At 41.0% G+C, this 17,993-nt stretch overlaps 1 protein-coding gene across 1 annotated transcript; it reads left to right on the top strand.

The window, feature by feature from the left end:
• Positions 1-344: 344 nt before the first annotated feature.
• Positions 345-16,772, top strand: LOC308334267 (AN1-type zinc finger protein 3-like). Its single transcript, XM_080790923.1, has 6 exons — positions 345-913; positions 6,957-6,997; positions 9,713-9,919; positions 10,338-10,403; positions 10,855-11,043; positions 12,665-16,772. The coding sequence occupies exons 1-6, from the start codon at positions 846-848 to the stop codon at positions 12,817-12,819; spliced, it is 726 nt and encodes a 241-aa protein (XP_080647049.1). The 5' UTR covers positions 345-845; the 3' UTR covers positions 12,820-16,772.
• Positions 16,773-17,993: the final 1,221 nt, after the last annotated feature.

The raw sequence follows: 17,993 nt of genomic DNA, 5'->3' as shown, positions 1-17,993 counted from the left end.
GTCCTACACAGTAATTTGTGAGTAATCGTCGCAAATAAATTGTATTGCTGTAGCCTGCTTCCCATTCGCCAATAACGATTTAAAATCTATTGTATGGTGTTGTGAGCTTTTAGATCAGCTGTTTTTTTTTTGTTCTTTCACCTATTCCCCCCAAAATAAGGACGCCAGGCCTGGGTAAATATAGCCTCGGAAACCCAGACGTTTTAATTTCCAGGGAGAAATATGGTACTATTTACAACTTGGGCTACTGGTCATTATTATTGACATTTAGGACCACCCATACGGCGACGTGTGAATGGGGAGGTCCTAAACAGGGAAGCCAATTGTATTATATATTTTCCTTTGAAGGTATTCAAGGGAAGATTCGACACTATCGATTCTTTCTCTTCCACGTTTATCTAACGTACTCGTTACATTACATTGTTACTTTCTTTCTCGGCGTTTTAACATCGGATAGCAGTTTGGGAGTTACAGATCCCCCTCCCCTCATACAGTGCTGTGCTCGTAAACGTCGAAGCGTCCAGCTGATCGCATTGAGTACCGTGAGAGGACGGACGGTTGAACGAATGATCAATCCATTTATATATTTTTTCAAACCCGCTTTTAAAGACCGATCGTGATTTGGAGTCCTTCGACGACGACGCGAGTCGTCTCCTCGGTTCTTGGCGTGGTTTTGTTCCTTTATTGTTTAGGGACTTCTGAAACGTAGAGGATCTTTTATCACTGTTATCTATTTGTTTCAAACTACGGCTCCGTTGAGACTGAAAGGAGCTCCATACAAACATACAGGCCCCGGACACATCCTCCAGCCTCGCGTAAAGGGAAGGATCGTTTTGTTTTCAGTCATGGGAGATACGAGTGAACGCAGCGAAGCATCCAGTCTGCCACCCCGATGTCCATGTGGATTCTGGGGGTAAGAAAAACCAACATTCCGGGGTTTTTATGATCGTTAACGTGTTGTGACAATGTTTTCAAACGGGGACCCATGATGGCCATTTAAGCCCATTTAAAATAATAACCGAAAATAGCCGATCTACAAATCCACAACAGGTCACATCGCGACGAATTGTGGGATTGTAGACCGGTCGTTTTTGCCTTTTTGGGGTGGTGGGGCTGTTTGAATTTGATGTTAAAACATTTTCTCGTGGAGTTTTCATCAGGGTGGGGGATCATTTTAGCCGCTTAGCACACCCAGAGTGACTGCACCTTTCAACTCAAACAGAACACAATCGTCTATGTAAGCGTTCGAAACAAGTGTTATTGTTTTCATTGTGGTGTAAAAACAGGCACGGTTGACGTTATAAAACGTGCTAAACTGTTACAAAATAATATATCCTCACGGCGTTTAGTAGCCTTTACCAAAGCCCCATTGTTGTTGTTCTGTTGTGCAGAGAGGCCGAGTGGGGGTTGGGAAGTTAATACCTTTTTGTGTTGGCTTTGGAAATACTATCTACTGTATTTTAACTGTACCAAACTGCTGCTGTCCGTTTAGTGTGGATATGAAACGTCTAATGTTTACGTTGTTTGTGTGTTTTCAAGCTTGCTTATCAGGAGGTGACGTATCCAAAGATTGGAGATGATTTATTGTCGCCAGGTTCCTTTTAAATTCACCCCCACCCCCTCCCGAGTCACTTGTCGACCGAAAAACAACCATGGTTGAGACAAATAATGTACATATTTTGGTAAAGAAAGGCGTCAATATATACCGAAATGTCGGTGTTCCTGGCTTCATTTGTGTTGTTTTGTGTCACTAATGCATTATTTCTTGTCAAGTGGTCGATGTCTTTTACATACCGGATGTAATCCACTATTAATGTCAAGCCGTGGCAATAGCAAACATTTGGCTGTGCTATACTTGAGAAATGCCGAGATTTTTGTCAACAGTCGACGTATTAATCGATCCGCCTTATGACATGACGAATTTATTTTGTCTCCTAAAAACATACAGCCTCGAATCGTTCTGTTCGGGTAGGAAACGCCGATCTGTCACACACCTGTCAATGTCAGGTGACGCAAATGGCAGCATGGTTATGGTCTCGGAAATAACACCTGTGTCCACCATATTCTACCCCCTAGCATAGAATACAAATAGTAACTTCAACACCATTTTACAGTTTTTGTTGTTGCTACTTATCCAACTCTGACAAACCTATTTTAAAACACATGGGGGTAAGAAAACCCCCCAAAACATTTGAGTTATTAGCTGCCTTCATTCAACCAGTGGCTGGTTTACATATGCACACCTTCTAAAGAAACCATTTGGCAGCACACATACTAGCGTATATATGATTGGGAAATATCATTTTAATAGACTTACATTTCTAGGCCTAACTGGCCTATTGATGTACCAAATGCTAGGAAAGGATTATTCAGGGAAATTAATTCTATATAATACTATTACTGTCTGTGTTTAGTGTTCTCCCTTGTAGTTATATTTACCAGTCTGGATAGCATTTGATTGAACCAATGACTCAGCTGTAAACACACAGTGTTGCAAATCATACCAGGATTATGTTCGGCTAGTTTGGCTATGTATGTTTGTGTAATAGTTGGACAAAACATGTCTTCAGTGCTTTAAGTACATTCCCACATACACATGTTAGGACATTATCCAAAGTCCTTGCTTTAGGCCTACCAGGAGATGATATAATTTAATGATAATGAGTGTTAACGGCTGTGCTCGTAAAGCTATAACCACCAGGGCAGGAAGTGTTGACTATGCAACCCCCACGTTGGACAATTAATTTATTGGTCTTATAATTATTAGGCAGAGACAAATTCTAAATCTCGCCATTTGACTTAACCTGACATCCCAGCTGTTTTGGTCATGTCTTCATACGGTAGCTCCTATATATTTCATTGACCGGCCTCCCCCTGTAGCATACAGGTAATATACTTGGTCCCCTCCATTTTTCCTTCTACACACTATCTTTTCCCAAATTAGCCGTATCTACAAGCTCACAAACGTGTCTTCAGCTTGTAGACCTACAGTATATTTGCCAAATGTTCACCTATTATGACATGCCAAGAGTATGGATACTAGGGTGCAAGTGGTTTTGGTTCTCAACATCAGCAGTACCCGAAAATGGGTAGTCAGTTGACCCTGATAAAGGCCCATGCAGGCCTAAACGCGCTGGTGTTTTTTTTTTAAATCCTTGGTTTTTTTCTTTTTTTAAATGCTAAATGAAATAAAGGATTTTTCTACCTCAATTGCACAGAGCTGCCTTGGATCCTCTTTAAAGTTCGCCACCTTCTTACCTCCTTCCACATTGATCTTTACTCAAAGCCTAAGGTATAGAACTTTTAAAGAACTATTGTTGTGCTGTATTATTGAAACCCTCTCCAAAGAGCACGTACCTGTCTGCAGTTTTCTACATAAAGGACCCACAAAGCGCTTCTTCTTTTCTTTTTGAGTGGTGAAACCACTCCAAGGAACAGCAATGTCCCTATGTCGACGTACCTGTCCCTCTGTCCGTCCCTATGTTTAGAGTACCAGTAGGGGCAAAAGTGGCGCTGTTGCCTGCTAATTACACAGAGCGAGAGAGAGAGGTGTCTGCTAAATGCTAATTCCCCCACACGGTAACTCTGTCATTTCTCGACCGTTTCGGACGTGGGGCGGCTCGCCGGAACCGGGCACCGTGGGTGCATTCCTGTGGGTCTGGAAGTTCCAGGGACCCCCACACGGAGTTGCACCACTCAGTTCACACAGGTGTGATTTTTTTTGTAGAGTACCTGATAATGGCTTCTATTTGATCAATACACTTCCTTGTTTTCCGACTGCTGCAGCTGGGCAGACACCGGCCTACTTTCATTATACTTTATTTATTATACAGAATACTTTTATTACCAAGCAAGGAAATATGAGTCGTTTTGTTGTGTTTTGGGCCAATTAATTTATTTTATGTATTATATAGCCGTGTAATAAGCTGGATAATGTGTATATATAGACGTATATAGATACAATGAAAGGCCTATGGAGCTGCAGTCTCGAAGCTATTGACAGGTCTCATGGCTGACAGAAACAGCCGGGCTGATGCATTGTGTTGCCGTTCGTGTGGACGAGAGGTCCAGAAGGTGGGGAATGGACCTACCTCTGGAAAATTGAAGCAAGACTTATTTTCAAAATGTTATTCCGATATTTTAGACTAAAGGAAATACCTGAATTTTATCATTCTCATTTATTTTAGTACACAAAGGGTCCCATCATCTGGATTGGATTTTGTAACATTTAATAGGCATTTTTATATTATGCTAGAAAAATAGTTTTTGTACTTTTATTACAATAATAATTGTTATTATAGAAAGGGGGGTAATGAATGGAAACTGAATACTGTACACATTTTTGCGGTGAGATCAAATGTATTCGCTTTGTCATCGGCCTATATTTTTATTAAATGGGAATTTCAGTGGAATGCAACATGTCTTCACAGATATACAGTACATGCAGGTAGCAGCAGCAGCGACTCAATTTGGAAGAACTCTTACGACTTTAAAACAAACTATGGAGTAATCTGCAGTACCTGATTTCCATATGATGTTATTGTAGCTATCAGACTTCTCAGTGGCAGTCCTTTGTAAAGCAGGATGCTGGAACATGCATGTTATGTTTGGAGCTAAATTTACGAATCTTTTCTAATACGAGACCCTTAACACAAAGAGTGATCCATCCGTAGTATTCTCATGTGTTCTGCCCTACAATATGGCACGATGCAGCGGCTAACTTGCAAAATATGTTGTCACTTATTTAATTCAATTTCAATCATCTGTTTGCCACCGAGATGTCGGTAGCTGTGTGTGTGTGTTAAACTATTCTCTCCTAGCACCTTGTCATGCATTTACAAGCTTAACAGTTTCTTATCCAAATTGGATAATGGTATCCACTTCCAGGAATGTATCTGAGTGGCAGTGGTGTAGAGATATCAACGTCACATTGTGTAGTTACACATAGAACAAGCAGGCCCTCACATGAAGTATCAAGCAACACTGTTGTTCAGACTGGCAGCCCAAATAAAAAGATTGGCCTATCCAGAATTCAATCCGGTTTTATCGAGTCGGAGAAAAAATAATAACGAATGGAAACCTATTTCCATATCATGGATATCGTTGCCATCGGGCAGAAACCTTGTTTTTTTGCAAAGTGTTGCTGTTCAAATGTTCAAATCACAGAGCTGGGAAATTCTGTGTGGTGAAGAAAGGTGTCTTAGCCCATAAAATTACTGCTGTAATTCCTCTGACTGATACACTTAACCAACCGTACTAATCCAGCAGCTCATTGGCCAGCAGAGTGTACATACACAGTTAAGCATTTGACAGTGAGTTGAGATAAAGAACACTGCCGTATTTACCAGTTAAACATTCCTCACAGTGATAATATAGTTCATAAGTAACCTGTGTCACCTGCTATGCCACACACTTTTTTTTGGCCTTCATCCATCATCCCACTGTATTTTCCTCACAGTACCCGTAGCCATCACACCGACCCAAATGCTGTGGCACCAGAAATGGGTCGAGATTCAAGACACAACATCACAAGATGTGATATAAAATCGATTATTCCAAACTTGTGCCTCGACTACAATTCATAAAATATTAATAAAAGAGGAAATATAGCCAAGCTTTTTTGCCCACCACCATTACATTGTATAACAAGGTATAATACAGAGTTGGTTAATCAGACTAATTGATTCAGTTCATTATAATTGGTTAGTTACTGCGAGAGTGAGGTCTAGCCAACACCAACTCAGGATTCCTGGATCGCTGCCCTCCACAATTTCCTATCCAACATCAGGTTCTTGAAATCTGCAGTGTTGTCAGCCAAGCTGTCAAACCGCAGCACATCTACATAGGTGGTACGCTTCTTTCCCTCCTCGCTTTGCCCTGGGTTGGCTCCCATAGAGTCGATTTACTTTCCTCAAGTTCTGGGTGCCTGCCCTGCCAGCCTCATCCTTCTCTCTCTGACCTGTGGTAGTTCCCCATAGAGGTCCACACTTCTGGTCCGTCCATGTGACACCTAGTGCTATTCATAACATTCTTGTGTAGACTCCATTCAGGGCTTTTTCCTGTTGTACTGTGAGGGTCCATGTCTCGGCCTCATACAGCAGTACTGACGCCACAGTAGCTTAAGGTCATTATTATAATAATGATAATAAAGATATATATTACATGTCCATTTGATGTACAGTATGTATATATTTGAGTAACATATATGAGCAAGATTAAGTCGGATTTTGGTTCTCATATCGGCCTCGATATATGTTTTGTTTAATTGCCCATCTGATGTAACTATCCTGTGTGTAGTTAAACTACTCTTGACTGGCAACATAACAACCCTGTGTTGTTGGAGTCAAGTAGTGGCATCATTGTTTCTGACATAAAAACAAAATGGTAAATGGGGAAAATTTCCATCCTGTTGACATACTCATTTGTATATTGTTATCTGGGTCAGAAGTAGCAACAGGATGAGCAGAGCTCCCTTGACATTCCTTCTTCAGGGAAGTCGTAAGAGACCCCAAGACACCTACACACCTAGTAGATGTAGCCTACTTCTGCTGTGTCCTGGGTTCGCCCCTGGGAGATGTAGTGTTAATGCCATGTCTCCCGGTCTAGCTGGGAGATGTACTGTAGTTTTAATGCCATCACAGTGAGCACTGAAAAGGCGTTTTTTTATAATGTGGGATTTTTAACCACATGAACCCATGCATCTCTATTTTAGGCATGTATACTTAATAGGTGAACATGTGGTGTACATTCTGAAAAAAATACATCTAGCTTGTACATCTGCTATTTTTGGCAAAGATATTTGTAGAGGAGGGAAACGGAGGGGCCCAAGTGTAGACCCCTGGGGGACCCTGAAAACTGAGAGTCTTCTTGGAGCAAGTAACTTGACAATCAATCAATCTATGCCGTTCCATGTTTCTAACTTTTGTTTTTCTCTCTCTCTCTCTCTCATTCTTCAGCTCTAGCAAAACCATGAACCTCTGCTCCAAGTGTTATGCCGGTAAGTTTGTTGTTGCTTATTCTTGATAACATTTAAGAAGCCACAGGACAGAACCAGCTTTTGCTGAAGGCAAAGTGCAAACTGACTGTACCAGCGAGTTTCAAAGTGGAATGCTAAGAATGCAAACTAGCTATAGAGATGCTGAGTGCCAAAGGCACAAACTATTCACTCTTGTTTTAAAATATTCTGCTGGTAAACATTTCCAACAGAATATCTCCTCCGTGACACTGTTGATGTGACATTAATAATCTCATCAGGAAATCAAGAGTCATGGAGGCCCACATTTCCTCCCTCAAAGCAAGGGACACAATTCATTATGAAGCTCAGTGCTTCATGCTACAGTAACTTCATTGAGTGAGTGTCAATGAAGTCAACAGCCAACCGTTTATGCTTGCCACAACAATTGTTGAACATCACGTTGCATCGAGCCTCACGAGTTTTGAGCAACTCGCCAACATCGTCGCAACCAAATATTAAAGTGAATGTTGCAACCAAATGTTATAAAGTAAGTGAATGTACTGTACAGTCTCCTGCATCTCTCTGGTAGTGAAGCTCGCTTTGTCTTCCCAACAAATCAGAGTATGCAACATTTTATGCTCGCTACTCTCTGCAAATGTCCTACACCTAGTCACCTACTGTTTTCATTTCATCATGCAACAAGTTGCACAAAACATCATGAATTGACCTTTATGCTGTGATTGGGGTGATGCGGTTAAAATGTACACACTCTTGAGTTAAATATTAACACTTGAGAATGCTGAGTACTTAAATATAACAAACTGTATCCAGATGGTGAGGGTTCAGTTGAGTTTGTTCTTGACTTGAACCCTGGCAGTCAAGGTGTCCAGAGACAATGGAGACCCCACAACGTATCTCCTGTGAGTTTTCCATCACAGACAGCTCCAGTGCTCAGAATAGACTCAATGCACATGAGTGCAGAGGCCCAGCAGAAATGGGTTAGACTACACTTGTGTCTGGAGGAGAGGGTAAAGCTGAAAATTAGGCTGTCCACTAGTGCATGGTTCCATCGAGCCCTCCAGCTTCGGAAGAAGTGTGAACCACACAAGTTTTGAAGTGCGTCTGGTGTATTCAAGTACACCTGATGAAGTCCCCAGAGGCTGAAACTCTCTTCTTAAAAAAAAATAATCTCTGAGCACACCTTACAATACATTCTAAATAGTCTGTAAATTGGCTTTGGCAATGCATGATTGAATATTAAAAAGCTCTGCCCATTCAGAACGGCTCGCTCAGTGTTCGTTAGGCAAGGAACCTTCAAACGTGGGAGTACTTGTGCCACGCTCTACACACATTTCAACACACTGTCATGGCATTGTCAAATCCTAGCCATTGAGTAACCCTGGGAAAATATCCGTAGCTTTTCTGGGTTACTTGTTCTCCTATATTTAGTCACTGACAAGTGCACTCTCATACCTCGGTCACAAAATCTGCATTATTTTATTATTGCTGATGTTTCACTAGGTCATCATGTTCACTGAGCTGCTTCTCAAAATGTTACAAGTCAGCTATTGTCTCTGATTGTGTGTGCTCTCTCTCTCTCTCTCTGTCTTGCTTAACCCATTAAGCCCTATTCAAATTAATTTAATAATTTGACTATGACCTGACCAAAATCGAGACATCACAGTGATTGTGGTTAAACCTGCAATCTGTAGCCTTCATTTCCTCTCCAGGATGCAAACCTGGGTCCCTCACACAAGTGCCACAACTTAGCTGTGCCTTGGCAGGGGATAAACTACATTTTGAGCTTCCTGTAATAACACTTTGCATCCAGTAGTGCTCCTCGGAAACCCAGACGTTTTTATTACTTTGGTAGAGGTTTAGTTTGTGTATAGTCGGGGAGCCACGGGCCCAAAATTTGAGAGTACCTGTGATGTCTTGCTGTACTTTTTTATATTTTTATATTTTTCTATTCATTTGGTTATTATGGTCCACAGAATGAGAGGCCTGCTCTGCCGGAAACATCGCAAAAAAAATGTATGGGCATTTTTGTATACCACACCATAGACAATATAGGCAACATGCTTTAAGTAGCATGTGACATGTCAAACTAGCGGGTTTCCATGATTATGAGCATTAGTTTTGCACGAAAAACATTTGGGCTAAAAATGGCCTTAGCCGTCAGCAGCACAAATGTGATGAGGTCAGCACAAATGTGCTCTTAAAGTCACTCTTTTAGTATGTAAACAAACATAACGTTGATTCAGACTATACAAACATCACCACAACTCACTGTTTTATTTTTTTATTTAAAAAAATTAACGCCATTTCTATTAGGAAGAATACCCGATCCGGATCCAGATCTTCAAATAGTAAAATCAACAGGAAGTTAATTTTGTTTTAATACAAAGATAAAACTAGTTTCGGTGATGTTCTATATTGTCTGAATCAACTTTGTTTGTTTACATACTAAAAAAGTGACTTTGAGAGCTGTTTCAGTGTACAATGCAAGTCAATGAGGAGCATATTTTGAACGATCAATTTCTAATCACTGGAGCAATTATTTATTTATCTATATTTGGAGTTACATCATGGCAAGGTAACTACACAAACCAACCCTCTACCAAAGTGGTCTTGCACTTTAAGCTAAGAGCTAGCTGTTAGCTTGAAGCTCAGTTCTTGTTGGGAAGTGACACGTCACTCTACGGCGTTTCAATCAGGCATTATTATTTTGATTCAACGTGCTTCTCTTGGCCCCAGACATTGAGAAGAAGCAGCCAGAGGAGGAGTGCAGCTCCAATGCCATCCAAAGCACTGCGAGCAGCCAGTCTCCTGTCTTCAGTAGCGACATGAACAGCAGTAGTGGTAGCCAATCCCTGTCATCTTCATCGTCGTCCTCCTCATCCGCCAGCTTGGAGGTGCCATCGACTGAGAACCCCTCTCCCTCTTTTCCCAGCACAAGGGAAGGTAAGATGGGGCTATCACTCTTCTTATGTCTTATTTTCTATGGCACTGGTTTTCAACATGTAACCCTGGGGACCCCAAGGTGTCCTTGAGGGGGGTTCAGGGGGTCCCCACTCCCCAGTTAAAGAATTGATACCAAATGGACCCTATTAGGTCTATAACTCAGTGTTACAGTGTAAAATTAAGTTAACACAGAAAGCTATAGGATATCTTCAGTTTCTAGAGAGAGACTTGCAAGTCTACTAATGGTACTATGCCAAGAGACTAAATGTTCAATCACTCTTACGGTGGAGAGATAATAGAATTAACGAAAAGAAAGCTGTCTATTTAAGTTTCCAAACGATGTACTGTAACTGAATGACTGTTTGAATATAAGTTAAATCTATAAATTGTATGACCTTTCAAATATAATTTTCCACAGGCGTATCATGTACAGAAACGGCCCAAGGAACGCTCTGCACACCCACAAAGCGCCCCCGTGACTCAGGTACTTACTCATCTGCAAAGAGAAAAGCCTGGCCTCGACCTAAGGCAGACAGTGTCTAGAAAGGCGGGGCTTCCTGCGTGTGAACTCTCCAGTGATTTTCCATCACTTGTTTAGACAATCAACAGAGCACTTTAGAGGTCGAACAATGCAAGATTCTTGGGTCCAATCCTGATTTCGGAGATTCCTAGACTGCCTATTGCGGATGGTTTCACAGATATTTGGCCAAAAAGGTTTCTATTAACTCTAAGATCTCAGTCATTCAGAAATAGTGTTTGTTCATGAGCTGCTCTCATTGACTCCAGTGCATTCTGCCGAACTTCCGGGTGCAGTTTAGCTCCCATGGTGCGACGAATCTGCCGCCTGGAATTGCGTGATCGCGAAAATGACGTTGGTGACGTTTACCTCCATTAAATTTCATCTTCTCTGACGTCTTTGCTTTCTATTATTTCAGCCTCAGGGCCAGAGAGCGAGGCATCTCCGGAGAAACGGCCGCGGACGGAAGAAGAAGAAGATGAGGTGGCGGCGAGCCAGGAAGGGGCCCCTGGAGGTTCGGGGCCCAAACAGAAAAATCGCAGACGCTGCTACCGCTGCCAAACCAAACTAGAGCTGGTACAGCAAGAGCTGGGCTCCTGTCGCTGTGGTCAGTACTTCATATCTCTCATAAGATCAAAATCACTTGTCACTTTAGTCACTGTTCCTATCAAAACACTTAAATTACACTTAATTAATCTCCTGCCATCTGTGCCACAATAACAAACTTGCTTTCATTGATTGATTGATTGAAATGTTTATTTTGAATAAAGCAATTTGAAAAACAAATAAGCAAATAATTCATAATCTGTACCAAAATAAAAAAACCTATTCAAAAGGAGTAGGAAGAAGCATGGCTTATAGCTCCCACCCCTTTCGCCATCAATAAATATCAGTCTATTCCAAATACTAAATCTGTGATATTTGTATGTACATATATATCACATTTCTTTTCTACACTTTTTACACGCAAGCACACATACAGGACCCATAGTCACTTGGATTGCCTTTTGTTTTGATCTGAAATTGTAGTCTACTGGAACTGCTCAGCATTTATATATAACCATGACCAAATGTTAATTGCTTAATTGTCTTGTGCAGGCCACATGTATGGATGCATCTGCATTCGTTATGTTTCTACTCTCGTTTATTTATTGTTTTCCTTTAATTTGGAACCTGTCAGTGCAGTGCTAGTCTCTCAAGCCAGACAAGTAGTGCACAATCTTCTACAATTATGCCCTGTAAAAGTTCTACACAGGAAGCCATCTGTTTGGTTCACGGAAATATTTTAATATCTTTAAAATCAAAATCTTTCCATATCTATTAAACAGCAAGCTTGATGAATTTGATTAATGTAGGACCTTTTTACGAAACTGCAAAGGCAAAAGAGTAGTGAGTATAGGCAGAACATTTCATTTATTTTCTGTGGCTTTTCAGCACTGATGTACTCACTGTTGGCCAAAAGCATTTGAAGATTGTGTCTAGAGCGACCAGTACAGTTTCATTAACATCGCATGGTTACAGATATAATGGAGTGTATTAATACTTTAGTTATTATTAGTTTCAGGGAAGAATTGGAATAGCGAAAGAGAATGATAGAAAGGAAAATAAATGAGCCCCAATGTAAATGGCAATGCATAAATGCTTCTTGTGCAGCTATAGAAACTGATCCAGCAGGTATAAAATAAAACACAGTTTTATGTGTATAGCTGCAGATCTAGAAACAGACCACTGTGCGTATGGTCTCTTGGAACAGGTCCTTTACCAGCAGATATCAAACATCACTGTGCACTGTATGCTTAAGTGACAGTGCCAGTGTGCTGTTGTATAAAAGCAATAAAAGACTGGAGATTGTGCTTTATTGTGGTTATTGGCACGGCTCTGCAGGGCAATGCCACTCTACCTCACATTGTGCCCATGTCACAGCACAGCCGTGCCAATAACCATGATGAAGCACTGCCTCTGGTGGTGTTATTGTTTTAATTAAGATTAAAATTCAGATAGTTCTGTCGGGGAACTCTGTGCAGTTTATGCTTGCAGACCATCGACAACATCGTATACCTAGTCCGCTCCTTTTTCCCCTCTTCACCAAATATCTTCCCTTTGAACCCACAAAAAGCCTGTGCAGACGGAGTCCGATCAACTTTGATCATTTCTATTAACTGTATTCCATGTTGATCACATCGCTCTCTCTCTCTCTCTCTCCTCTCCTTTCCCCGTTCGTCCTCCAGGCTACGTGTTCTGCATGCTCCACCGTCTCCCAGAACAGCACGACTGCATGTTCGACCACCTGGGCCGCGGGCGCCAGGAGGCCGTGCTCAAGATGGTGAAGCTCGACCGCAAGGTGGGCCGTTCGTGCCAACGCATCGGCGAGGAGTGCTCCTGATCGGGCTGTGTCAGTGGTTCTCAAACGTTTTAATTTCAAGCATCCCTCTCCAGTTTGATATGCATTAGGCCATGGACCCCCATTTGATACCAGTTTGATCTCTGGGACACCAGTCTACAGTATAAAATCCTTACTCTGACGGTGTACAAATGGAACCAAATGGACACTCCGTTCCATTTGTACACTCTTGAGTAACAGACCCACATCACCTCAAGGACCCCATGTGGGTCCCTGGACCACAGTTTGAGAACCACTGGGCAATTTCACCCCTGCTGGCCAGCCAGCCATCCAATCAGAAAGACGAGGCACTTAAAATGTTGGAGAAGGGAGTAAAGAGGGAAGGAAGGGGGACAGAGGACTTGGTGAAGGGAGGAAGCATGATCGCAATAGCCTGCATTTTTTACCCTATAATTCTGGATCTGAGTGTGACCCAGTCCTTGTTTTGAAGTCTTGATACCCTGGCCAGGAATGCTGTTTGGACCATAACTGTGGACAACACCACTCTCAGGGGGTGTGGGTTTGGGACCCTTGTGGCTACTAGTCTGTGGAGCCGCACTGTCGTATACACATGAATACACACACCCACACAGCATTAACACAGCCACTCATCAAAGAGGACTCTGCGTGGAGAAGGATCGGTCGGTCACAATCTGTTGCAGAGCGAAGCCACCGCAGCAAATTCCTCTTCTTTGCTCACACTCCTTGTATCACTATAGAAAAGTTACCGAAAACAGACACTGAACCGTCAACCGTTTCGCTCTAGATCTATGGTTAGCAGACTTGCCCCCCCACATCACTTTGTGGATGTGGTGAATTCCATTACCAAACCTCAGGTTGTCATTAATTTAAGAGGGGTGTGTATCTTCTCTGTTAGCCCCGCATTCTTTTTTTCTAAGAGATGAGTGCATGGTTAAGTGGCCGATTACAGGAAACTACTAAATTGACTAGCTGTTTTCCTGTGACTATCAAAACTGTTAACCTTATTGTATCGCCCCGTTGTGGTCCCATCTCAACCTAGTGGTTTGGATTTTGCACGGTCATGTGAGTGTATTCAGGTTGTGAGCAGTGCGCCATTTGTTAATGCGATAACGGTACACAGACAAATTCAGTGTTTCTTTAACTATGAAAGCATACGAAATTATCCAAATGGACCTGTAAGGTTACATCTGTAAGCTCTCAGAGTTTTACTGTGTAGTGGTATTAAGTCTTTTGATTTAGTATTGGCATGTTTAATGTTAAGTAGATCTGGGTTTCCTTTATCTTTTTGGAGAAGCCGTTTGCAGCTGGTCTCACACCTGTGAGAACAAACCAGGAAAATCAGGACTTGGCGTGCTAAGAATAGCACAATAACTCCTCTGTTAAAGTTATTATTTGTCTGCGACCTGGCAAGAGCATCTCAAGACACACTTTTTGGTCCAACTCCCCACCAGTGACAAACACTGGACTAGAGGGTGTACAAAATAATGACGTGCTGTCATTTGGCACGTGCCCGTGGCAGACCTGTTTCACATCCACCCTGTTTATTAAGTTTACACTGTAAAAATCCTTGGATTTATGCAAATAGACCCATAAGGGTCCTTGGATAAATGAACACTGAGGATTTTACTGTGCATTGTTTCTCTACTTGACTTAAAGGGAGGTGTCGGCCTCATTTTCATTACACTAATGACATTTTCTCAGGAGTACAAGAGAATAATATACGTTATGAGTTGTAGCCCAAAACGGTAAATATCTTATTTTTTTAAACAAAGGATTTTTATCTGACTTTTGCAGATATTTCAACAAATAGACGACCCTCTTTGTGAAAATTAGTAAACATTTGGCATGGCAGGGAATTTAATTGACTAATTAAAGAAAAGTTCCATTATTTAGTTTATTGGTAAGTACTGTAGCTGTGCCTGTGTAAGAAGGTGTCATTTTGTTTTGAAAACGGTGGATATTTTACCTTTGGGAAGGAACACAAGTACAATTGTTAGGATATAAGTTATTAGTGCAGATTCACTGCTGTCCCACGAAGCTAGAAACTAAAAAGAAGTTTGTCCCAACCTCGAATTTGAGATGTTAGTATTGAGGCATGACATAACATGCATTAAAGAGATTTTTGGTTTGTTTACCAGATAAGTGACACCCTTTTGGAGGAATTTTTATTTTCCAAAAAGTAACAAGTAACAGGTCTTGTTGGCTGTATATATTGGGCAACTCTGATGACCTCACAGATTCACAGTTGTGTTTCTGGTTTCTAGCTTTACTGGGAGATTGTCACCATTTATAATTAAGTTTGAACTGTCACAAATAACTCATCTGTCCACCAGGGGGGGCTGTATAGCAAAGGCTTTGATGGTTCTGTGGGTAGAGATGAAGTGATCTCCATTATTTCATCTTAATCTTTTCTTTGTTTACCAAACAAATTATTTTAAGCTAACATGCAGCTGTCCATTTTCCACCTCTCTTCTACCCAGTCGACTGAGACAATTTCAAATATTAGTGACTGTTGGCTGAATTGAGTGCTGTTCTCTTTTTTTCCGTAGCCATTGTTTCTTGCTTATTTCTCTATGCACCTACACAGCGTGACACCCTCCTATACTTTGTACTGTGCATATTATTCAGTTCCTTTATATCAACGAACATCTACTCTTAACCACTTTCACCTTGGTGTCCATGTTTTGAGCACATTTTGAAAAGAAAATCCAAAATATTTTGTAATGTTAAAAAAATGCTCAAATGGCAGAAAATGTAATGCCGGGATGTTTCAGATTTTCCTTTTTAAAAAAGTGCCCAAAGTAGGGATGCCACGGTGAAAGTGGGTATATTGGCTAATGTTCCTATTCAGCATAAGACAAAGTATATAGGGCTCAGTTGGTTAATGGGGTATTTCATAAATATTTGACTTCGTTATTCAGGAAAAGTTGATGATTTCCTTAGATGCAAAATATTTGCTATTTTAGATGCATCGTACATTTCAGAGTTGTTGAGAAAGGTACTGTTGTAGTTTTCCTCCTTTCAGCCCAGCAGGTCAGACAATGTAATGATGGAGGCTTTAGTATTTTGAGATGCAGATTTCAGAGTGCTAAAAAGTCATTAAAGGGGAGATGAGATAGTGTTTTTGTTGTTTATGGGGGAAATGAGTTTTTGCAATAATGTAACCTACAGAGTGGATTGTGTTGTCGCGCCATTGAATCGGTCATACTGTTCAACTATGCTAAATATCATGCACACAGAGTATGACATTACCTCCAGCTAACTGCTGAAATGTAAATTAAAGTGTGGCTGGTAAATTAATCTCATGCTCACTTTGGCAGGTAAACTTCCTTTTATTCAGAAGTCTTATTATTTTTTTTATTTTTTTGGGCCGGGAAAGTGTGTTTTAACATGAGTGTAACAAAATCCAAGTATGAAGTGTACAAATGTAATTGGTAGTAGGCTTCTTATTGTTGCTAACGCGTATGTATGTGCTTGGCAGGCTGAGAGTACTGAAGGTCGCAGGGCGTTAACCGTACATTGTGCTCTGTAGATGAGAAGGTATTTCCTGCTCTGTGCACACATCAGGCTGAATTTATAGTCATAGCAGATCTACAAGTTACGTTGTGAGCATGTAGATCTGCTATTTTCTGTAAATATAACCGCCCCCCCCTCTCTCTTCACCACTCTCTTCTCCAGTGAGGGACAAAGGGAGTTTCGTTTCAAGTGTGGAGCTATTTCTGCCTGGTTCTTGTTTTGAAAGGATTGGAGAAAATGAACAACCCCTGATCCCCATTTTGATTGCTAATAAGAAATGGAACATCTTTTCTGTACGTTACAATTTTAAAAGAAAATGATTATTTAACCTCATATCGGTTTGAGTTACTTACACCTAGCATAGCTGTATTATTTAGTTAAGTGTATTAAAAAAAAACATAATTCTTATTTTATCCTGTTCCATTTTCTGCTGAGGACAAATAAACTGGATTAAAAGATGTGATGCGTTTCTGACTTATTTTATTTTATTTTCTGTAGTGTCTCACTATGAAAGGTCAAGCTTTTAACATGTAATACTGATGCAATGCAACGGTGGAATAGTTACAAAAGAGACCATACTTATGTCTTACCTACTAGGTCTGCAAATATCTATAGTTATTCTGTATCTTTTTTTGTTTAATTGAATAGGTGAGGACATTTAAAAAATATATACTTAAAAATATATATCAAATCGAGTTATTTTATACATGCAAAGAAAATCCACAAGCTCACTCACGTTGATCTTCTTTTTAACCCTGTTTGATACTGTAAATACTGTAAACATTTAAAGACATTTGAAGGTGTACAATGTGAATGAAGTCTTTGAAATACATTAGTAACTGGAGTTACTAAAGCCTAAAATGAATGCTTGAGCAAGTTCTGCCCCCCCCCCCCGGGCCCCACCCCACCCCATAATAATAATAAAAAAACAACAATATCAGCTACACTTGACAGGAAGAAAGGCAACTAGGAAGATTACTGTAGTAAGACAACTGTACTAAACTCTTGGTGTCCATGTGTGCGTGACTGCGTGCCAATGAGATCTGTCCCATAGGATAGGACACTGTACCAGTGTCAATCTGTAGGAAATCTTGTTTCCTGAAATAACACAGAAATAATATAATGCCATGAACACTTCAGGAGCAATTCCAAGTGAAGTGTATTGAGGAGAGTCAGGGGACCAATGCAGATGAGAGAGAGTGAGAGTGTGTGTGTGTGTGTGTGTGTGTGTGTTGCTACGTGGCGGCCATCTTACTTCGGGGCAGCATAACATTGTGTCTATGGGGCATGTACTTTTAAATAACCATAACTTGCTCAATTTTCAAACGGTTTGGTTTGTTATAAACGTCAGAGACGTCCGTATACGTATGCTTTTATACGACGTTCATATAAAAAAAAACAGCAGATAAGCATCCTGAATCATAGCCACGTTGACAACGTTTGTATTAAACCAACCCATTTGTTAAATCCGTCAAGATTTGAGAGAGTTATGACTGTTTTTGTTTGAGCTGCCATAGAACATACTGTACTGTAGCCCCGAAGCAAGATGGCCGCCGGGTGAACTACGTCAGAGACTCCGCCTTGAGCCATCTGGCCCTGCATCAGGCTTTTCAGCGCGCGTTTACGCACACACGCGCATACGCGCGTCAATCTCAGTTTTAGAAGATCTCAGCACAAAA

This window comes from Protomyctophum bolini (genome assembly GCF_963924005.1).
Source record: "Protomyctophum bolini genome assembly, chromosome: 19".
Lineage (NCBI taxonomy): Eukaryota > Metazoa > Chordata > Actinopteri > Myctophiformes > Myctophidae > Protomyctophum > Protomyctophum bolini.
Note: the sequence above shows the minus strand (reverse complement) of the source record. Positions and strands in the feature narration are given on the sequence as shown.

Bases quoted from the DNA above. Each gene is read 5' to 3' on its own strand.
- LOC308334267 (XM_080790923.1), top strand. From the start codon at position 846: ATGGGAGATACGAGTGAACGCAGCGAAGCATCCAGTCTGCCACCCCGA. The intron at 10,404-10,854 runs GTACTTACTCAT...CTATTATTTCAG, and splicing joins AAAGCGCCCCCGTGACTCAG to CCTCAGGGCCAGAGAGCGAG. The intron at 11,044-12,664 runs GTCAGTACTTCA...TTCGTCCTCCAG, and splicing joins GCTGGGCTCCTGTCGCTGTG to GCTACGTGTTCTGCATGCTC.